The sequence below is a fragment of the Argentina silus genome (genome assembly GCF_951799395.1).
Source record: "Argentina silus genome assembly, chromosome: 7".
Classification (NCBI taxonomy): Eukaryota; Metazoa; Chordata; class Actinopteri; order Argentiniformes; family Argentinidae; genus Argentina; species Argentina silus.
The window spans coordinates 2,296,336-2,320,359 of NC_139661.1; the positions used below are offsets into that span (position 1 = coordinate 2,296,336).

At 43.9% G+C, this 24,024-nt stretch overlaps 1 protein-coding gene across 1 annotated transcript; it reads right to left on the reverse strand.

Moving 5' to 3' along the window:
* Window positions 1-1,662: 1,662 nt before the first annotated feature.
* Window positions 1,663-13,098, reverse strand: LOC310807323 (spermatid perinuclear RNA-binding protein-like). Its single transcript, XM_083673752.1, has 17 exons — window positions 13,055-13,098; window positions 11,824-12,044; window positions 11,472-11,637; window positions 10,696-10,840; window positions 7,329-7,426; window positions 6,838-6,933; window positions 6,545-6,656; window positions 6,235-6,332; window positions 5,217-5,328; window positions 4,970-5,050; window positions 3,914-4,122; window positions 3,574-3,720; window positions 3,263-3,397; window positions 2,910-3,050; window positions 2,172-2,295; window positions 1,968-2,027; window positions 1,663-1,773 (listed from the first exon to the last, which is right to left on the reverse strand). Exons 1-17 carry the CDS (start codon window positions 13,055-13,057, stop codon window positions 1,688-1,690), a joined length of 2,034 nt encoding a protein of 677 aa, XP_083529878.1. The 5' UTR covers window positions 13,058-13,098; the 3' UTR covers window positions 1,663-1,687.
* Window positions 13,099-24,024: the final 10,926 nt, after the last annotated feature.

Consider the following 24,024-nt stretch of genomic DNA (forward strand, 5'->3'; position numbering starts at 1 on the left):
GTGTATGTGTGTGTGTGTGTGTGTGTGTGTGTGTGTGTGTGTATTGCACGAAGGGAGATATGGAGTTGTTTATTCCCTGGTTATATGGATTGCAGATAACATTGAATAAGTCAGTGCCCTGCCCTGAGTAGAGTATTGCTAATGAGATTTGTGCTTTCCAGTCAGACTACAGAGAGAAATGGGGTGTTTCTTAAGACTACAGAAACATACACTTACTGTGAGAATGCATCAGTTGTTGATGTTGATGTTAAAAATCAGGTCATTTGTGGACCATAAAAGAACTGATGTTACTGTGTTTTTGTTCATACCAAAAAAAGAAAAAAGTAAATGAGTATGATTTTTCAAAACCTTTAAATTGGAAGAGGACTGCTCTGATTGCCTGAATTTGCATTAAATACAACAAACACAATTGTTACTGTACATAGAAATAACACGTAACTTTGCTATAGATACTGCAGCGATAGTGTATAGTAAATAAAGGTATTTGATCTATGACTCTATTTACATTCAGAGGTTCAGTACATTTAGTCAAATGTATCATAAGTAAAATATTCTACCCATTATTGGGGTAAACGTACTCAAAAAGCACACATATCCATTATGTACACACATCACAAGATGGATTTTGCAGTGCTGTGCCGAGCCAGAATCAGCACTTTCACTGTTTCAAGTGCAGTTTGAGGCTCGAGTCAAGTATTGCAACAATTGGAATTTCCTCCTTGGCCTCATCTAGAGTAAGATCCTGTGGACTTGTATCCCTCCCGTCTCCAGAACCCTTGACATTGGACACTTCCTCCTCTCTGACCTTCCCCTCCAATGACTTTTGAAGAGGAGACAATGAGAGAGGAGGCAAGGAATCGAAGAAAGACTTTTAAGATTGTGACTTTTAATCCACTGTGTTAAGGTAAAGAGAGCCTGGTTAGGCAGGAAGCAGGGTCATGATAGGCCACATCCCCCGACAGCCCTGGAGGTCAGAAGAGATCCTGAGGACCCAGGTGAATGATTATAGGTGTAGCAATGGTCTGGGGCTGGTAAAAGGCACTGTCAATGTACAGACCGCCTACAGACAGAGGAGCAGAGAAAGACAGTAGTTACTGTGTTACACACTGTAGATAGGAGAACCTGATGTTTATTAATTGATAGGAGGATGTATTTTCATGATGTGATATTGTTTGGTTTTGATTGGGTGATGAATAGGGAAGTGATGGTGTGGATATGAAGATGTGGTGGTACAACTCATCACATGGGTCTAGTAGTGAATGTCAGAATGCTCAATCAAGAAATACACAGCTGATGTCCAAAGCACTCTTTTATTTTTGTCAACTGCATAATTTCTACACAGAACTGAAAAATATGTTTCTCTCAAACAAATCATGTAACTAATGAAACTTTTCTTGATCTAACAAAAAAACATGGACAATCAATATCCAAGGAAAAAGATCAATTTCACAGTGCATTCAACCATTCAAGTTTTTTGACAACCAACAAGTTGTCTAAAAACAATGTTATACAGCACAAAACAACATACAAATATATGTCTAATCATTACTCCCTCTTATGAATTTTTTTTATTATTATTATTTATTTTTTTAATAATAATAATTTTTATATCTAAAAGTCTGTTTCTGTTTCTCAGTCTGTTTCTGAGTTCTGTTTCTGAGCTGAATGGGGTGGGCTGGGGGTGGTCCTAATAGGGGAAGAAGTGGGGGATGGGGAAGGCAGGGGAGGCTGTCATGATTGGGAGAATTACTGGGGACATTCTTGAGGGAAAACCTATACAAAAATAAAAACAAAAAAAGCTCAATGTCTACCCACTCCAATGAAACCTTGAACATGGTATAGCCCAGTGTCTTAGCCAGCAAGAGAAACCACAAAATGTGATGGAACACCAAATGAACAAATGTCTATAGTAGTCCCAAACGTGTAACAACTGAAGCTATACATACAGGTACAACCGGTTTACTTACCGTAGGAAGGGAAAGGCCCGGCAGGCCCGGCAGGACCATAACAATATGGAGCTCCATAGCCTGAAATGAGATGTCAGGAGACATTACGGGAGCAGTATGAACACAGACTCACCCTCATTAGAACCATTCACACAAGCACACACGTACACACACGTACGCACACAGACACACACAGACGCACACAGACACACACACACAACATACCTGTAGGGATGTACCCTGGGGCGGGGGGAGCGTTGATGAAGGTAGCTCTGGGCATCATGGCCCCACCTCCGGGTCTGGCTGCATGGACTGGGATGGTCACCACTGATGCCACAGATCTCTTTGCCTACAAACACACACACCCATCCATTATGGCTATGGCATTGTATATTTACACGTCAAGGACAAAGGCCCTGTGACAGACTAGGATCCTGTCCGGGAGGTGACCTTGTACATCAAACTGTCTTTCACTACAGAAAGAAGAGATACGTAGGTTCCTACACTATGGGCCATTCTGGCTTGAGAAACCCGGCTCCCACAAGGCTTACTTGCTTACTTACTTATTCACTGCAGAACAAATCAGAAGAATGTTAATTTAGTTTCAGCAGTGTTAAGAATTAATTTCAACCCCTCTGCTTGTGCCTATAAACATTTCTCTGGGTCATGAGTCAGTCCCCAAATTGGTCTTCTTTTCGTCTAAACATACTCCTATCCTGTGGTAAATGAATTGCCTATCATCCAAAACAGCAGATGGTCCGCACCAAGGACAAAGTCGATAAAACTGTGTGTTCTGCTCTGAAAAAGTTAGTTATGCCTTCCGGCTGCGTCCGAGAAAGTTTTGACTCCGGAATTGATTCAGTTTAATAAAAGCCTCAATATTTGACTGCCCAAAATTCTTGAACGTCTCTTCTCCTTTTTCTGGACTCCAACAGCAGAGTGTCAGAGACAGGCTCCACTCACCGGGGGGTTGGCTCTTTTCTTCTTGTTGCCGGAGGCCTTGGCGCCAGAGAAGAGGCTCTTCAGAGCTGCCAAGGCGGCACTCGCCTTCGCTACTTTCTTATTGGGCCCAGTGCCACGGAACTTCTGCTTATCCACCTCTACCTACAGCACAAAGCGTACCACAGACACTCAGTTATTCATCATCAGGAGTTTATAAGACAGTGAGATACGTCATGCAAGAGCCAGGCAGACTGTATGTCTGTGCGAGTGTGTGCATGTGTGTGTGTGTGTGTGTGTGTGTGTGTGTGCATGTGTGTATGTGTGTGCGTGCGCGCGTGAGCGAGCAAGTGTGTGTGGACTGTCTAAGGACTCGCCTCTATGATGAAGCGTTTATCGTAGCTGCCACCGCTCTCCGATATCAGTTCATACTTGAGCCCTCTGCGCTTCTCATTGAGCTCCATCACAGGGTTCTTGCCTCCTGCAGTGAGAATAGGACCCGGTGTCCGGGACTGGGCACAACAATGACAATGAAAACAAATCACTATTTGTATTTTTGTTAAAGCAAGTCACCATGCTAAAGACATATCACATTGTTGTTTAAACATGAGCCATAAGTCACAAACACAATATGGTCTTCAAAATCGAGCTTCTGACTCTCTACAGAAAGTGACAGACGAGTGTTTACCTCCTTTGTGTCTGTGGAGGAAGTGACGGAGCTCCGGCTGGAGCTGGTGGACATCCTGTCGTTCTTGCTGTCAGACTTCTCGTCAGCGCTCAGGAGGTCCAGGTCAGCGTGGAGCACCGCTGGGTAACCATGTAGCGTCTTTAACACCTGGACAAGGCCAGCAGAAGAGGATGAAAAAGCTCTCTGCCAGAAGCCATCTGTCAATGCAATACTGCTGAAGGTAGAGATCCATTCTGTTCTCTTTGTTAAAACTCCCTCATCTCTGTCAACCCAACGACCGTGCTTTACTGTACTTCTGACACTTCACATCTCATAGAGTAGATTTGCTTGGTATTTGTACCTTGAGAGCTACTTGTAACTTTGCCGTCTTTTTGGAGGCACCGGAGGCTTTGTAGACGGTTCCGTGGAGCTCCACAGACATAGTGAAGACTGGAGCGTGGACCGGACCGGACTGGGACAGCAGCTTGTACTGCAGGTGTGGGTGGACCTGGTTCAGACGCATCAGGGCGTTCGTGGGGTGGTTGGGGTCCATCATTTTACTGTCCAGAACTATGGGGAGCAATCATGGACAAAGAGAGGCTTTCAATTATGTCAGTGAAAACGCAGGAGTGATTTTGATTCTGGGCAGGTGGTTCTGGTTCTGAATAGTAGAATTTGCTTCCACTAGATTCAGAAAAGTACTGCAGTTTCTGATTCAGGAGTAAAGGTGTTGCGATATAACTGCCCCAATTCCAATGTGGACTGCTATAACAGAGGGGAGGGGAGGACAGGTGTTCAGATGGAGTCAGTGGCAGTGCTAATACTGTACATTGAAGGTGGCAGTGCTGATTCATGGAATGGTGGAGGTAGGTGCTAATATGGATGGTGTATGAAGAGCGTTCTCCAGTGAGAGGGAGAGATAATTGTGTTTGAGACTGCCTGGGGAGAGGGGTATTAATCCCAGTCCGTTTCAGCCCCCATCACCTGCTTTGAACTCTGGCAGATGAAAGCCCTGTAGGATTGGTGTCACAGTGAGAGGGAAGTTAATTACTATGGCACAGACAACCTTACTAGTGGCCATGAGGGTGTGGGAGAAGAGTATAAGGCATCAAAATGCTAAATGGAGTTTTGAGCTGTTCAGTCATGAGTTTTCAAATCTTGCAGCTTCATTCTCCTTTATAGGGAATATGATATCAATTTCAAAAATTGAATTCACAATTCTTATTTTATAAAGACTGTGGAAGTAGTCTTATAAACATGATTGATGCACATTGTTTGGAGGAAGTAGGCCTATCTGCAATATACTGAGCATTTACTAATCAAGACGGGATGGAGAGGGATTTGGTATTTAGATCAATTCATTATCTTAGGATTCATCAAAAAGAGCGATTTGATTCATTCCAGCAGTGAATGTCACCTTTCATCAGGTTGTTTTTCATCTTCTTGACAAGCTCTCTGTCATCTGGGCCGTCTTCACGCCGCCTTTTCAGACAGGTTCCTGTGGAGCACAGAGCACGGTTTCATCTTCCGGAGAGTAAAGACGAACTGGACCTCTGAACCTCCTTTGGGTGCATGCAAACACACACATGAGCGTGAACACACACACACACACACACACACACACACACACACACACACGCACGAGTGTGCACAGACACACACACCTCTACCTTCTTGGTCAGACCCCGAGAGTCTCTTGGACAGCTTGCTGGCAGGAAGAGGATCCATATTCAGGACCTTGTACAGATGTCCAAAGGCCAGCAGGCGTAACGCATGCTAAAACACACAACACACACCAGGCATAAAACCACAGACAGAATAAGGGCACATATCTCCAAACTACAAAACCCTCCAAGCCTTCTGGGGGAAAGAGAGAATAGAGAATAGAAACACCCTCTAGAATGTAACCAACGGGTGAATTAACAAGGAAACAGCCGATCTAGTGTATGGTGACCTTATGGGCTGGATATACAGTTGTAACATTGATAACATCTCTAGTGACTGCTGAGAGTGTGAGACTGAGAGAACCTCATCCTCCTCTGTGCCGTACCAGCTGAGTGCATTCAGCTCAGGAGGAACACTGTGTGTGTGTTTCATGTAGTAAGCTGCGCGGGTGCAGAGGGATAGCTTTCCCACGCTTATTAGCGGAGCTAATTGGGCCCTCCTCGACTTGTCAGTCTCCTCAGCTCCAGAGGGGCTGGAGAGGTCACGTCTGAGGTGGCGCTGCACAACAGCTCCAAATATAGACCTGATCTGGGCATGTGGAGGCCCCGGGCCTGCTTTCAATAAACTGTATCCAGTCAATTTGGGGAAACATTACAAGGGAAAATGTTTTTATAAATAATAACAATAATGTATAATTACAATTTTGCTTTTAGGGGAGGGACAGAAAAAAAGAGAAAAAAAGAGAGTAGAAATTATGCAAGCAAAGCTATCGAACAGAACTAAAATTAAATGTTTTCAAAGCTGATCTATTCTCCCAGCCAAAAAAAACATTACAAGGGGAAGTGCTGTTCCCTTCCTGAAGCTATGGGAAAATGAATGGAACCTGATAGGGTCTTCAAAAACCTGTGGTACCTTAAAAGTGTTGGATTAAGCAACCATACATAGGGGTGAAACAGCTCTACATCCCTACAGTACAGTTATGACAGTGTGTCTGACTGTGTCGTTGAGATGACTGACCTGGGCGCTGAAGGTGATGGCCTCTGCCTGCTGGCCTGTGAGTGCTGACAGGGTGTCGGTGGGCTCTCGCTCACAGGGGTCTTGAACTCCTGGCCCACCTGGGACAGCAGGCAACATTCAATAACTCAACATTCCTACACCTTCTTAATTCATCTTTCATTCATTGCTGTTCGCATTCAGAAATCGATACTGGAACTGACTGAAAGTAATGCATTTTTGTCTGAGAGCCGTGTTTTACATGATGGATTTCACCCACATACTGTAGTATAAAGACTGGGTCATAAAAAGAGTCGGAGCTGCTGGGACAGACCTGGGAGGAGGATCCCAGAGGCGATGCACTCCATTACCCTGCGGAGAGCCTCTCCTAGCCCTAGGGGCCTGTTACAAGTCGCAATGGCCTTCTCACAGATCAGCTCCAGAGGCTGGAAGGGAGAAACACCAGACTTAACCAACAACATCAGCTCCATGTGGCTAAATCACACCAGCACTTTGCCTCCCTCCCTCCCTCCATCCCTACCCTGTCCCATAATCACAAATACACACACACACACATACACACACACAGACACACACACACACACAGACCTCTCCCTGTGCACGTACCCATCCTTTGAGGGGCTGCCACACGGGCACTCTGTTGCACATGTCTCTGAGGATACGCATGACGATCACACAGGACTTCAAATCAGTGACTCTGGCCTGGGAGGGGGCAGACAGACACATCGTGTGAACAGGTGATGCTATAGAGTCAACATCGCAAAATCCTCCCACCTTTAGAGAAACATTTAATTTCCCCAACTACGCTATTCCCCTTGGTAAAACAGTATATATGAAATCAGACACAGTAAATGTTAGCTCAGTAACTGCCAAAGAATTCCAGAACACTGTGCTAAATGTTTTATGTGGTATTTACCTATTGTAGCCATAACACTTTTTATAATACTTTTGGCTGTAAAATGAAGCATCATCATTTATGCATTTTTGGTGAATGAAGTCGCCCTTGGCACTCTAGAATATTGACAATTTGGGCATCTTTATTCACCCTCGGCACTAAATGAGTTAAAACCGTAGACATCAGGCCAGATGTTCCCCACCTGGAACCATTTGGCATGCCTGAGTGATGAGAGGGCTGCCCTGCACCTCTGGCTGTCCAGGACATCCTCCTCCTCCCCCACCACGGCCCCGCCATCCTCTAGAGAGAGGAACAGGATGAGAACACACAGATAGAGCGTGACCCAGGGGGCCTTCAGATTCACACAGACGCACAGGAGGCAGGGTGGACGGCTAAAATTAGCATCCCACTGATCTGATAGAATGAGCTGAGGGGAAATTTGAGAGTTTCTGTGATTTTTGTCTCATGCACAGGGGAAGGGGGGGGGGGGGGGGGTTTACTGCGTCGACACACAACCGTTACAAGAGTAAATGTGAGTGCATGCGTCTGCGGCCCCGGCCGGACTCTCACTCTAGATGCAGATCAGTGGCTACAGGCGATGGTCACACCAGATTAGTTTGTTATCAGTACGGTGGAGGACGAAAAAATGAGAGCATGGCAGCACCCCAGGACACAGGCCAGATTGAAGACGGGAGATAATAGAAGTGTCTTGAGATTCGTTTCATAATTATTGTCTCACCACTGTCTAGGATAAAGAGAGGCAGGGAGCTTGAAAGTGCTGCAACTTTGGAATTGAGGTAGGCATATAACTCGCACAGAATCACATATAGAGACAACTCTGCCATGAATTTGCCGCCATGCTGGTATTTTCTGTCTTGCAGGTCGATCAGATGTTTATGTGGCTAGACAGTCTCCACACTGTGTTTCCTGTGGGACCACCCCTGCCATGACTGAGATTGAGCCATGGAAGAAAAAAAGGCAACAACAACAGCAAAAATGACACCATAAACATCTGAGAGTGAGAAGGCCACCCTGGAAAGAAAGTGAAGGCTCTTCCTCTGGAGCGGCTAGGGGGGTGATTGCTGTGGGACAAGCAGACGAATTGGGCAACGGAGTGCAGACCACACGATAGAGCTCAACGCTCAATAAGAGAGACAGCCTATCCATCTGCCCAGATAATGACTGGGCCAGTGTAATGTACTTCATTCAACAACTTACAGGTACAACACTGGCTGTTGTTACAAAAAGATAACCCCACTCCACATAATCAGATGTCTTTTGGGGAATATCACTAATTGTTATTCTAATAAAAATCAAAAAACATTTTATGTTACAGAGGGCTTTTTTCCATGAGGTCATACTGTACTCGTCAGTGTGATCGAATGCCATCAACAGCTGGGACAGGAGTTTTGCTGAATACGTTTGCATCAACATTGATAAATAAAATTGGACGGTAAGATCCTCTTTATATGGAAATCTTGATTAGGTTATAAAAGTTAAGAAATGCAGGTGAGAAAAGTATTTCATTTTCAATAAATTCTGGGTTATAATTAATGTTTGTTAATGTATAATTAAATAAAATTTGGCTGGGTTGTAAGAGTCTACAGTATCTATGTGTGGTTTTGCAGGCCGTTGCCGTAGAGACCGTAGTGAAAGCTGGACACGATGGAAGAGGTGGAGGACAGACAGAGGAGCCGATGAGAGACACTGGGTCGTCCCGTGTCACAACTCCTAAGACCAGAGACTGCAGGCCTTCATGTTCTGCCCCAGGGGAGAGCTGGGAAATATGTGGGCAGACAGTACAGAATGATCTTGGCCCAGGGACATGTAGGACTCAAATAAAGACCTTGGAAGCACTGAATATACCATGCACAATATGTCTATGGAATGATCTTTCAGCACACTCCCAGTTCTGCCTTTCAGGTGCAACTTAAAAAAAAGTAGGGCTTATATTGAGATCAGACAAAGCCATTCAGAAATGATTTACTAAGCTAAAAATATCAGGTTGTAAACATAATTATTTTCAGATTGGTGGGAAAATACTGCTAGCATCAATATAACTTCAAGTTTGTGTAAAATTTTCAGTCCCTGCAAAGTAGTTTTTTTTCCCCCATAAAATGTTTTGAATTTTTAGCAAGAAGATTCTAATAGTTGAATAAAGCCTTTTCACCTCTACCTCAGCCTCCCTTGTGAGCAGAACTCTCTCCACCAGAGGCAGGTCATGGAGGGGCCGTCACTCATATGTAAGGACCACATACAGATAAAGACAACCTCCTCGCAATGCTCCCCGACATCATCAGCTCGGACTTTGATTAGTGACCAAAAAACATAAATTAAATTAATACCACATATTAATACCACTGACTTTACAACATGAAATTATGGGATGTCATTCTGAGCATCAAAATGCATAGTTGGAGAGGTGTCAGCCTCTGTCTCAGATTTTCAGAGGGCAGTTGGGTAATGTAGTTCTTTAGTTTATCTTTGTCAGCTCTGAAATGGACATGGACCACAATTTCATGACGTACAGTGACCCAGAGAAGAGAGGTACAGTAAACAGAGGGGGGTGGGGAGGGGCATTTCTGAGGCAGAGAGTGTGTGTTTTTTTTCGGGGGAGCCCCTTGTACCCAGGCTTCCTGCGTTGGGCCTCGTCGGCTTCAGGTTCACAGGTTTGACAATCCACAGATGCTGGGTTGAGGAGCTGTGGCAACATAACCAGTGGTGAGTGAGCAGAGGTGAGATAGAGAAAGCTAAACAGTAGTCAGTCAGTGTTCTGCTTTCGTGTTGTTGTTGTTCATATCACCAGAGGTCGTATAGCTTTGCAATGACTCAGCATATTGTGTGTGTTTGCAATTACAGTACCATTGAATTCCTGTTCTTTTTCTGAGGGGTATCTGAAGGCTAAGTACAGTCATTTTCTTCAATTGTGAAGCAGCCTCAATACTGAATTGAACTATTTGTTTTCTCTCCTTTTGTTGAGGCCTGCCTCAGCCTCCCCCAGTGGGGCTAACGCTACAGTACAATAAGATGAGGTGTTACATAAAGGCCACTGTTCTGACTCACCTTTCATTCATTTTTAATTTGATTCTCTTTGAAAAACATGACAACATAAGTGCCTTTCTCCACAGAGCTGTACTTTGGCAGTTACCTTCTGACTGAATGCTGACGAGAACACCATAGGATAGCATAGCATCCTGTAAACGGCCTTCTGACTCCCTATTAGTCAAGAGGGATGAGGAGGCTGTAGGAGAAACCTAATTCAGGCAGCTCCTTTTACACATGAAAACCCCCTGCCTGCATCCCAATGGAACCCCTGCTACCAAGTCACAGCTGATCTTTCCACCGCATGGGACACAGATCTATATCCCTCCCTTCTCTCCTTCCTGACCACCTCCGACTACCTCCTCTCAGCTTTCAATCTTTCTCTCATCTCACCCTCCCCCTCAAGTCCCCCCCCCTCCACTTCTGCTCTCTGCTCCCCTTTCTTCATCCTCTTCCATTCTCTCGACCCTCCCTTGTTAAATAAAGGTTAACTAAAACAGGACAGAGGAGGTTGGCTGTCTGCATACCTTTGTCTGTGCTGTTGAGTTCCTCCCTCATGGCCAGTGAGGAGAGGGTGATCTTCAGGGAGAGGTCGGGGTCCTCGGTGACGAACACCCGGATGGCTGCCTCCGACACGCACGACCGCACCTCATACTTGTCCCCCGTCAGTGTCTACAAGGGCACAGGAAGACCATACTGTAGGGCGAGCAATGCATTCATCACATCCACGCTACGTACACAATATTAGGAGATGATGTAGCTAAGATTTCCGATACTGGCATTTATTTTGTCAGGCCACTTGGTGATGATGTTGAAGGCAAGAGATTCAGGTGTATTCACTAGCTTAGCTCCTGTGAAGAATTACCCTATCCATCACCCTTTCCCTGGCAACCTCTCCCCCATGTGGCTGAGGAAATAGAGATTCAAATGGAATCCTCCCTTGATGAAAAGTGCACAGTGGGCATGGCAGGTGATTAACAGTTGGGTGGGAAGCCAAGGAAGCACATACGTGTACAGTAGAGCACGCTGGCCCCAAAGACCTGTCGTGAACGGTCAATCCAAGAGATTATGGTAATGCTGGACCCAGAGTCTCAGAGGCATAATGTGCGATTGATCCTCTTTCTGGCAGTTTTATCCTTATAGGTTTTGCCTAGTTTTCCTTAAAAAAAAAACTAAAAGTGATACCACAACATCTTCTAATAGTTTCCCACCATTCTCCTTCTCTTTTCCCTTCAGTATTCCTCTTCCCTTCTAAGCCCTCTCCATCATCAGCTCCACTGTGACCCCTCTCTACTACACTCACCTGTATCTGCAGGGGCAGGTTGGCACTGACGGTGTAGAGCAGCAATTTAGTGGGCTTCTCTCTGCACATCAGGACCAGCTCCAGGTCCATGTCTCCTTTGACCAGGAGGCCCTTGGCCACCAGCCCCATCCGCATCACACCACACAGGGCCGACTGACTCTGCGGCCTGGACAGACACACCAACTATCATTACAATCATGTACCTTCACTGGAACTAGAAGTTAGAACTCAACAGTTTTTTGCTTATATGAAGGTCAATTTGACAACAAACAAAGCCAGTAGAACTAAATGAATCAGGCAATGTGAGTGAGTTGTTTCTTTTGAGGCCTACAGGAGATAGAAGAGCGCTCACTTTGTGTCAGCAGAGCCTCCAGCGTTGGTGTCGTTAGTGGGAGTAAGGGTCTGTCCTGAGGGTGTGTTGAGGTTGTCCATCCAGTCAGACACCTTTTTGAGGGCACACTCCACGGTGGACACCAGTGTCTGGACCGCCTCCAGCTCCTCTGGTGATGGATAGACCGCGGCGTGCTTGGCCATGACGTGACTGTCATCGTTGGCAAACAATCGGATGGACCTCTGGGAGAGAGGAGGGAAAAAAGGAAAAACAAGAGCATCATCATCATCTTCCTCACCATCATCATCATCATGATCATCATCATCTCACTGGTCTTGGTCCTGTGTAGTGTTCTCATACACACACCCATCATCTTATTTATTTCAAGAACCCCACAACTTATCAATTGTGGGTCTGTGGTGCAACTTTCCCACAGATCACCACAACCATGTATGTACTTGTGGTTTATCATGGCTATTTTGTTAGATAGTCTTAGTGAGTGTTCAATCTAAAGTCACTACAGGAGACTAGAAGTTGGTAACTTTGAGAGAGGTCTTTCAGCACAGGTGGTACGTTGACACTTCCTCTTTCGGAAGAACTTCTGCAAATGAGTTGGCTAGGTAAGGTGTTGTTGCTGAGTGTCAGACAAGCCATCTTACACTGCATATATTTGACAGTAACACCTCATGCTGCCTGTACTGCTGCCATTCCTTGTGCATTACTTTCGAAGGCAGTGTGATTCAATATAACACCTTAATGGCATGCTCTTACAGATGCAACATCTACAAATAAGCTGATGTGTGAAAATGGGAGCTAATTTTCTGCAAGCCTAACTGTATGTAAGTGCTCTATAAGTCCAAGGTCAAAAAGCGCTCCATCCTCTTGCTACAGTACTGTGTCTATTCCTCCCTCTGCAGTGTGTAAACACCTCTCATTACAGCGGCTTATTTATGATGAAGATTAATAATTCATAAGCCAGAGTCTCAGGAGGCTTCAGCTCCTGGAGCTGGAGGTCATTAATCATGACCTGGTTAATCTCTCTCTGTGCCACCAGGGCATTCACACCTTCATATCTGAGGTAAGGTGAGCAACAACCAACACACATACACACACAACCTACCATTATCTGAAGAGATATAGTAGGAGACATAACTGGCACATTGTGACATAAATATAATAGCCACACACACTCTCTCTCTCTCTCTCTCTCTCTCTCATAATAATAACACATACAGTATACAGTATAACTCACCATGTCTACAGGAGTGTCTCTGGGTGTGGTCTAGGTCAGGACCAGGGTCCCCCAACTCTGCCTCTTCATGCAGTCACCTCTGACCCCTCAGCTAGCCCTGGTTCTCAACGTAATACTGTAGCTAGGTCAATCTTAGCCCAGCTGTGGTCACTAGAAGAGAGAAGGTGACTATGATGAGGCATTGCAGAGCCCAAAGAGCAGAACGTTCTCAAAGCTTTGGTCAAATGACAGGAACTGCAAACAGGAAGTATTCCTGTTTGTTAAGTCACAGCTTCTGGCATCTCATTCATACTGTATGAGCACAGAGATGCCAAGACGGTATCACAGGTCAACAAAAAAGCAACAAGAAAGGTATAAATTCCTGGGTTATTTTCCCGCCAGTCGAGTCATGCCGGCCCCTCCTGCTTCTACACGCAAGTAGAGGACAAAACACTTAACACATCTTTATCTGTTTCTCCAGATATAATACATTGATAAAAATTATGCATCAACAGAAAATAAATGAGGCTACCACAAAGTGTGAGCTTTATAACGGCTTGGGCGGGAATAAAACATATAACTCTCTTGTTGAGGTGTCTTGAGGTGAATAAACTTGCAACTTATTGACTCTACTCATTAGCAGCTTTATTTTTTAGGGATCCCTGCTAACATTATGACTGCCATTACCTCCCTGAATAGACCCTAGTTGATTCTACAGGGATAATTACGCTGATGACTTTGACATTGAAACTACTGCAGCAGCAGATGGTGAGTACAGCATTGTGCCATAAAGACAGTGTAGACTTCTCAACCAGAGTCTTTCCCAAAGTTGAAGGTTAAACAGTTTACTGTACAGTACACTGACTCAAGTTAAGTGTGTGAAAAAAGACACGTCCAGAGTCCTCTATGAATAGGCAACTGCATAATTGATAAACATCCTCCCTTTATATATAGTGGTTATTGAGGCAATCAGTTAATGATGTCTTCACACATTAAATATATGTCTATCACTTCCAGATAAGCCAATAAACGCCATGCACACAGCATTAGATCATGTGGACAAGACTGCTTATGGCAATGACAAATACGGGTAAAATCTTGAAATCTAAGTTATTTTCTTCCTTGTTTTACAGCAGTCTCCTTGGCAATCCCCAATTCCTGCCCTCTATTTGAGGAAGGTTATATGAACCCTAGGAGGTTTATTTTGGGGCTGTTTATTTAGGTCATTTTCACTGCAGGGTACTTTATGAGCTGGGTTTTATGATGGAAGAGGACTCCAAATGATACCCTGCACCATACTCTGGCCAGGACTGGTCAGACACCTACAGCATTAGGCCCATCTATCTATTTGAAATGATTTGTTGCTCAACATGAATGATGGAGGCATAGACTAGTAGCTGTACAAATTTGAGGTAGCCCTTATTACTGTAGTGAGAATTTTGCTATAAAAAAACTAAAACAGTGATCCAGATACACCAAGTTTCACAGACATACAGTGGCTGAAATGAAGTCTGACTAGGCCTAACTCTCACTAGGACTAGTTCAGAATAATATACCAATTAGAGCTGGATCATGGAGTCGAAGGGGTCATTACATGTCAAATCAATGGACAAAAGAGGATTTCGACACAACTGACGAATATCTTCGGAAAGGGCAACCTCCAGATCACCAGATTAATCAGAAATACATTACATAGTATAAAGAAACAAAACTCCCAAGCCGCAGCTTTGTATTACTTGTGAGACATTGATAACTGATATTCCATACTGGCCGATACAATCTTCTAAAGGAGGGCTTTGGAGGATTCATGGGTGACTTTAGACCATTGTTTTGGATTCCTCATGTCTTAATCAGTATCAGGTAGGACTTCGATTATATGAAAATGGCCAATTTAGGTACAATCAATTATCTTATTTACCAGCGATGAAACTATATTTCTATAAAATAATGATGCAGGAAAACTTATCTTATCTGTTTCTAACTACAGAAACCATTTCAGAACAATCTGAGGTGGTGGGTATCATGGCTTGTTGATTTCACATGAAATGACCCCTAGATTAAAATATAAAAAATCTAGGTTAATCTAACATTCAAATCAATACAGTGAAATTCAATGAGCTTTCAAATTAGGACTAGGCTTCTCAAACTCTAGGACTGGAGCACATCGACAAAAATTCATGAGTAGTCTGGATTTAAGTGCAATTTATTCCATCAGAAGGTTTAACCTAATCTGTGTAAGTGAAACTGGCTCTAATTGTTATGCAACCAAGTCACAGCTGGCAGGGGGGGGGGCTTCTTTGAAAAAAAAGAAAAGAGATTACTGCAGACTAAGTGGTAGACAGCAGGGCACAGAATTCTCTGTTTTGGTTAGCTTTTTGGAGGGACAGTGACTGAGCGAGTGATTATAGGCCTAAATGCACTTTTACAGGTACCATGAAATCAAATCCTTTTAATCTCCCAGAGTGCCTGCAGGGACTACATGATCATGCAAAGCCATTCCCCGATATGTTTATATTTGAGCAAGTCTCCTCTAGGAGAAAACCTAGAACCCTGCTGAGCGAAGATAGGCCTATGCTAAAGTAACAGAACATGCCCAGCCAAAATCTGCCCTGGACCCATAAGGAGATAAAACATCTGACTATGCATTCAGGACAGAATACTCCTAATTTAAGACGTGCACAGAAATGACTCAGAACCTCTCACTAATCATGCACTGATGTCCAACAGAGATTCAGTACAAAAATAACATCTTACACATAGATCTCGAGTCAAGATTAATCCGATTTTATTTCATTAGACATTAAATAATCGTTATGAAGGAGCAGAGTGCTGAAAGAGCCCTGGTAGAGTGTCAGAGGTCCCAGTCTACTCAATAGCAGTCTACTCAATAGCAGTCTACTCAATAGAAACTGCTTTAAGGGAGCTGTAGTCTATTCATTTTTACAATGACAACTATGTTCCTGTGTAAAATCAACTTGCCCAGAGTGTGGTTAATTTAAATTAGAGATGCACCGATCCGATACTGAACATTTGTATCGGGCCGATATTGGCCTGAAATGCTGGATTGGGAATCAGAGATAATGTTATTTACCGATCCGATGCCATAACGCAAACGTAAACTTGACAACCGAGTGTATCACCGACTGACGGCTGAACAGCGGAGATGATATTTTATCGGATTGGTACGCCGTATCGGCCGATACTCAGTTCTTAATGAAAAAGTGGTATGGGTGCTTCCCTTATTTAAATATTTCATTTGCCCCCAAAGTGTGTTTGTTTAGTTCTGCAGCATGAAGCAAGCAACACTATTGCCCTGATGGGGCTTAAAACACAGCTGCCTGCTTTGTTACGAAACTCAGCTTAGAGCAAGAAATATTTTTTCAGAGGAGGGCTAAGCCACTGTAGGACTTTATTCATGTAGAAAGAGTGTCTGTGTGCTTGCGTTTGCCTCCAGTCCCAGATGACCAAGATGTGCACACTGATTCACCTGGGCGCGTAGACTGCCTGCTGGTTATATTTCTTAGAGTGAGGACAGCAGTAGAAACAAAAAGTGCACATGTACCATGAAATCAGGTGGGGTTTTGGCTCTGTGAGTATAAGCTGCAACAGAGTGGTTCTGTCCTGAGAGCCACAGTATCATTGTGTCTCAGGTAATGGAGACATCATGTGCCCGTGCATGAGTGAGCAGCTGCAATCACAGTCTCTTCCACAAACACATCCGACTGAATCACAGGGTTGTGATGACAGTGCTGTGAAGGACATCCATAGGGAGAGAGAGAGAGAGAGAGCTACTGTGTGTAGCCTACCTCTACCAGGATAACAGGCTCACACCCCAGCCAGGAGACCCAGCCTCCTGGGAGAGGTACAACTTGAATGCGCCAGGATAACAAAGGGAAAAAGGAGTGTATGTGCAGCGCCCGTTCAAAAACACCGGCATGGATATTTCAGTGACGATAAAACAGTCTGTAAGAAAAGCTCCCAATCTCCACAGGTCTCTTCTACTCTGGCTGAAATGCTGCATCTCAACAGTTTCTATGAGCAACACTGCACTGGAAACATGTGGCAAGATCTAAAAAGTGAGCAAAGTTAGACCTAGAGCTGGGGATTCACCTCAGGTTTGACAACACCTTTCAGGTATGGCAATTCATCTCTGCAGTGCCTCCAAACCTGCCTCTGAGACAGCACTGACACTAAAGACAGACCAGGGACATGCCTTCCAATGGAACTCCAGCTGGGGATTGGTAAACGCTGTGGCGGCTGTAGCTAGCTACTATACGCTGCATGACAAAGCAACACAGGCGCAGGCATCCCTCTACCCACGCTCCACTGTTTTCAAAACACATCAAATGGTTGAGGTGGAAAAAGCTTGAGGCCATTCAAAATTGCGGTCTTTGGATAAAGCTGCGCATCATTACAGAGCGGCACAGTCAAGGCTAAAAGATGAGATTCATTTCTGTCAATGTCAGTGCTTCTAAATGAGGCTCCTCTGTCCTGTAGTGCAATATGCAATATGCACTTGATTCAGGCTGTCCTGTCTGAGCGTGGTGGAGAAGGGGGGCGATGAAATTGAGTTGAAATGAGACAAGAGGTATGGGTCGGCTGATGGGAGCGAGCAGGGTAATAACCTGCTCCAGTTTCATAGCGATACTTCAACATCTGCTCTCAGTTAATGCACAACACCAATAGACACAGGTTTTCTAATCACTGATCCACGCAGATTAATCTGTAGGCTCCAAATCACACATTTAGAAGTTAACACATCTAGAAGACCAGTATGATCAACTAACTGCATCATTAAGCTGGAATTGTGTGTTTTATACTGGAATTTCAGAAACTTCCTTGGTGTGTGTGCACGTTTGTGTGCGTATGTGGATGGTTGCAGCAATACAATTAATTCAGAATTATTCCGAGATCTTACAACTGAGAGATAGGATTTTACTTCTACTGCCAACACTGAGCTAAGGCGGATATGTTTTCAGTTAAACAGTTATTAAGGGACTGAATTCCAAAACAACCCCTTCTGAGCAGTACAGCCTTGGGCATGGAAAACTGGAACAATGTGGAATTTGGGGTGCATTCAGGACTAACAATTACCATGAGAGCTGAGGAGTAAGGTCAGGCAAAGTAAGAACTGGCTCTTCATTAGATTGTCACTGTTTAGTGCCTCCATGCAACGTTTAAAGCATGGTTAAGAAAACATTTATATATTCCGTATACACAAGACTCATAACACTAATTGAAAATAAAATGTGACACACACTTGATCCCCATTTACAAGCCAGTCAACACTTTAGCCAGTCCTGGGGTGCCTTGGGAAATTAGGATCGGGTTACAGTTTCTATTTACATTCCATCCGCACGGCACGGACACCTGCTACAGCGGGTGGGTGCACTCTGCTTACTCTGCAGTCTTGCACACCAGCCGACCTGAGACAGCAACACCAGAGGATGGTTTTCAGGTTCAAGTATTGAGATTGTGCAAACCAAATAAACTCCCAGAAGATTCCCCGACACACATGTATAAACAAAACGAGTTTTGGAAATATGAGGCCAGAAACAGTTGCAAATGATCATCATTTCATTTTTCTAAACACAAATTTTTCGAGGACACATCAGAGTGTCCCCCTATATGGAGGCAGCGCAGTCATTGATTGTATAATAACGGGGGGTTATCATCTTGAGAACACTGTAAACCGAGACCGTGCAATGTAAAACCTCGACACAACATCGAAGGTCACAAAACTGTACGGCTTGGCACGATACTCTCACTTTTGAAGTATCCGTCAATGACTGCAATCCCACATACAGACACAGAAGTAGAGATAAAACATCTAACAAAAGGATAAAGTATGCATCAATTCGTACATCCAGTAGCATGGAGCGGAGAACATGCGGCTGAAGGCTCACCATGCTACTCAGCTCAGTTGCATGACAAGTTGCTAAACAGCAACACTAAACCGCTGACCAGCCGTGCGGGACAGGCTATCATCAATTCATCCTTCTTTGCAACTGTCATATAGCGAATACTTACAGAGTTTCAGTTCTTGAGGAGGTAAATCTAAATGAAGAGGAAGAGCTTCACCCGCGGACTTCGTATTCACACTAGCAACTCCGCTTTTTACACTATCCAGTAGCATGGATTGCACGGGGCCAACAACACTCGCTTTTGGTCTCACACTCACACACACATACACATACACACAACTGTCAACGCTGTGTGGGGAAGGTAGCCAAATGTGCGCAAGCGCATTTCAATTGCAGGGTACGAGACGATCAGATCCAGGTCCAATGCAGACGCATGCCTTCCACAGTGGCTGAGAGCAGCAGTTTGTAAATGAATAATAATGCACATATTACTGTGGGTATGAATATATAACCGAGAGTCTAAATTGCTGTTTAATGATGATGTGCTTCACACTGTCTCATTATTTATCATAGTGAGAGTATCAAATCCCCCAACAAAACAATGGGCCAGTGCGAAAACAAAGAGACACCACGCAATGAGCAGTGTAAAAGCCAGGGTATTGTGATAGGGCCATTTCTATGATAGGCTTACTGGAGTAGCCTACAGTGTTTTATTTATTTAACCTTTATTTTAGCAGGGAGTCCCATTGAGACCAAGGTCTCTTTTTACAAGGGAACAATGCATACACATAGTTTACAATAATACATAATAAACATACAAAATTACAATATAATAAAACACAATCAAGAGAAACAAAAATGTTTCAACAAACATCTCAATCATAACTTTAAACTGCCCTAGCGGCACCAGAGCAACCAATTGAAATGCTCTCTGCAGATTGTTCCAGGAGTGAGGTGCACCACAACTAAAAGCAGATTTACCCAAGGTAAGACCCGAGGAACCTCAAGAGTTAACCAACTCTGAGAACGAGTTAGGTCATTGATGTTCTTGAATTGGGGTTAGGTAAGCTGGGAGTTTATGCAGTAAGGCTTTATACACAAAAATGGAGTACATGACATGTCTGTGGTTATACAGTTTTATAGTCATTATAGTTGGAGCCTACCGGAAAGTTGCACCCCATTTTTACATGTGATGATTAAGAGGCAGTGTTTGGGGTTGAGCTACAGTACATCACCAGCATAACGCTGGATTGGAGGGGGGGTATTGTTGGCAGGATGGGAGCCATCCACTGTGCCTGCAGCACAAGCTCCAACTGATACACAGTAGGTTTTGAAAATGCAAAGAAAGACACCTTACAAATAGGTACTGAGGGATTATCTTGTGTCAATCAATAGTCACAGTCACACCTCACCTTTGTATTTGCCTGTAGCTACAGTATGGAGAGTCCACACACCTATTAGACAATCACCTCCAAACAGTGCTAATATCTATGATTGAATCTTACAGCACTAAACGCTGTAATTATAGCTTGGATCTGTGGGCACTGTGTGTGAGGCCAGTAGGAACAGCTATTTTTAGCACTTACAGAAAGAACTGGAAAATAACTTAGATAGAGGTGCAGGATGTGTTTTAGCTTTATCTTGTGGTGTGATATCAGACCAGGGCAGAGTGTTTGACCCCCGTCTGGCACCGTAACATTAGTGTCATTGCAGCTGTCTGTTAAACTCGGTTGCGTCAGTATTTCCAAGATCTTGTTGACACTGTATATGAGTGATAATGATATAGTTTTCTGTCATGTAATTCATAAGCACAACAGATCCCCCCTTCAAAAAGCATGTAACTGAGGAGGAAGCTGAATTAAAACTCTGAAAAAGCCTGATCCTCCAGCCAGATCAAACACCGCTAGTCCTGACCACGTGATGTCATTACGTCCTGTTCACATAAACCAGAAGTGATAATAACAACACTGAGCAGCTTATCCAGATGTCACAGATTAAGCTTCACCCTCCCCCTGTGTCTCTCCCTCTTTCTTTCTCTCTCTCTCTGTCTCACTTTCTCTCCCTCTCTCTCTGACAAGCTTCATCCACTCTCAGTCAAACAATCACATTGATTTGTATAACGTGTTTTAAAAAGACAATTGTCTCAAAGTGACAACAAGAACAATACAAACAATGTATACAATAAATACAAATCAAACAATATGAACGAACACCGAACCATAGACCCCCTAAACCAAGCCAACTCCCTGGGAGGACAAAACCTTGAGAGGAACCAAGGAGTCCATAGTGAATTGCAGCCTTTTGAGTGGGGGGAGTGACCAAGGACCAGGATATAGGACAGAGTAGACTCAGCCAGGAAGATTTCAGGAACTGGAATCTAGTTTTGAGGGGCTCAGAGCCAGAAAGCCAAAAGTGGAAAACACAAGAGTAGAGGTTGTGGAAAACAAAAAATCTGATGCATTAAACAGTGGGAGAGAATCAGGGACATCTAAAGGACATCTAAACGCCAGCGCCTGCTCACACCGTGTCCACTCCGTCTTGGGCCGGCCTACCAGAGGGACATGAAGGACCCCCCCACACACACACACACACAACCCGTACCAATTCAGTGGCACACCTGCATCAGGACAGCAGCAGCAGCAACCCACCACCCACCCACCCACTCCCTAGTCTCTCTCTCTCTTTCTTTCTCTCCCTCCTTCCTACTCTGACGCACAAACACATTTTTCTCTCATTCCCTCTTTGTCAATGTATCCTTCACCTCTCTTGTTAATCGGCCCTTTGAACTGACTGTAAATAACTTCTCCCACTCTCACCACCTCCTCAGTCACCACATATCTGTTGTACCACAGCTTGCCCTTCACCCTTAGTGAATTCCAATCAAGGGAACAGGACAGAAAAGCAACGAAGCAAAGCAATCTGGTAAATCAACAGGGAGCTGCGGTGGATATCAAGACCTGTAGTGCATCGCCATCAACTGTGCGGGGGATGCTGTTCGCTAGCACACAGGCTCACATTACAGGCTAGGATTACAAGCAACATTAACAGCTGTTATATTGCTACTTTAAGTTATATTGGGGGAAGTATGTTGTTGGGGCTAGACACTTTGAATAATGTCACAGTTCCCTGTCAGCTGAGGTCATCTCAATCTTGCACTCCACATGAGATACAACAGCACATTCTGTGTTGACTGGAGGAATAGAGTGAATTGAAAGGAATATTCCTGCATTGACTGTCTATCGTTTTAACCTCAGAACTTGACCTTGTGTGATGACTCAACTGCTAACAAAATGCCAATGAAATAACACTCCTCCAGACATTTCTTTTTATCCATGTTTCCTCTAAAACAAGCAGGAGGCACTCATACAGATTTGGTTTGTTTTATTTCACTCAACCCCATCAGGAACAGACCCTGAGGCCAAGGAAAGAAAAACACCACATGAAGTCCTGAATTAGATCTGGGTGTAAATATTTGATGAACTGCTGCATGTTCAGAACAGCTCTACCGCTTCATGGGCATTCAAGGTCATGAGAAACTGCAGCTATGATAAGGACACCCACACTACAGCTTCCCTGGTGTTCATCAGAAATCAAGTACAGAGTAAGGACTTCGGTGCTTTTATGAGAGATCAATTCAACCTGTACCTATTCAGAAACAATGTATCATTGAAGTATCGTCAATATTGAACTCATGTATATTTGAAGCATACTTTACCAAAAAAAGATATACATAACCTATGAATCACCATTTACTTGATGTCAATGCCAGCGCTTCAGTCTCCTGGCTGCAGTTGGCTTTCATCCATCTATAGATGTCCATGCCACCAGTATCCGTCACTCTTCCCCCAACGAGGCAGCACTTCAAAACACTGAAATGTTAGATAACAGCTTCTGATGGTTTTGATTGCCTTTCAGGGGGATAGAGGGTCCGTCTGCTGTTGGAGCGGTCTAAAAGAGGACCTGAGCCAGTGCAGGCACAGCCATCTGCTTTCTTTTTGCTCCAGTTGCACCTCTAATATATATATGTGTTTAACATTTCACTGCCAGGTTCATGCATGACGTGATCCATTTGAATAGCCCAGACCCATGGACAGAATGGTGGCTCTACCAGGGGAAACCATACTGTGGATCCTCAGAACCTCAGTGGCCCACTTAAAGAGATACTTCTTTTATTTTGAGGAGCTGTGAAGACAGGTAACATCCCTTGGGAATTACTGCACAGAGACATGTAATACATCTTGCTAGTAAGAGGAGATTCTGCCTTGATGTCTTTTCATGGATCATCAAAAGATAAGTCCCACAAACGAGGCACTGAGGAAAACATAAATTATTGAGAGAACTCATTTCAAGCTTTGATGCGAAAAAGCATACTAACAGATATACAGAACTAAATGTTGACGTATGCCTACTGGGTAGTATAATGACAAAATATTTGGAATGTTAATATAGCATCTAAATAGCATCAAATAGTCACATTGAGGGAACTCTGCCAAATTGGCAAACAATAGGGCACTGAACACTAATATTACAAAACTGTGGATGATGTTGTCTGAAAATAAGTGCAATTGTCTCACATCACCCAGGCTCTCACAGTGTCACTTCCAAAATGTCATCGCATCCATTAGAAAGGGATATGACAAAGAGTTGTGAGGGGGAGAACATCAGGAACTCCTCTATATGTTGATGAATAAACATAACTGAAATCTGGACGCCTGCTCGATCATGGCATTTCTATGCCATTATTCAGATTGAGATGCAGTCTCTATTCTTTAAATGCCATGGAGAATATATAACCCAGTTTATACACATGATCAATTATTATTATTATTATTATTATTATTATTACTAGTACTTTTACTAGTATTATTAGTACGGTATTGTAATCAAAAGTCTCCAAGGGAGTTAGGTGACATTGTGTTCTTGATGTGCAATGACATCATTGATTAAGTTGAACAGGCGAAAATTAAGAAGAAATAAATTAGCAAGTTTACCGCTCATTGGGCAGATGGTGCTGCAGCGGAGGACACATATACATTTGATAAACCAGATGTCTTCATAGACTCTATTTATTTGTATCAAAGAGACCTTGACAATGTCAGACATCAGACATCCTAACAGATGGGGCAG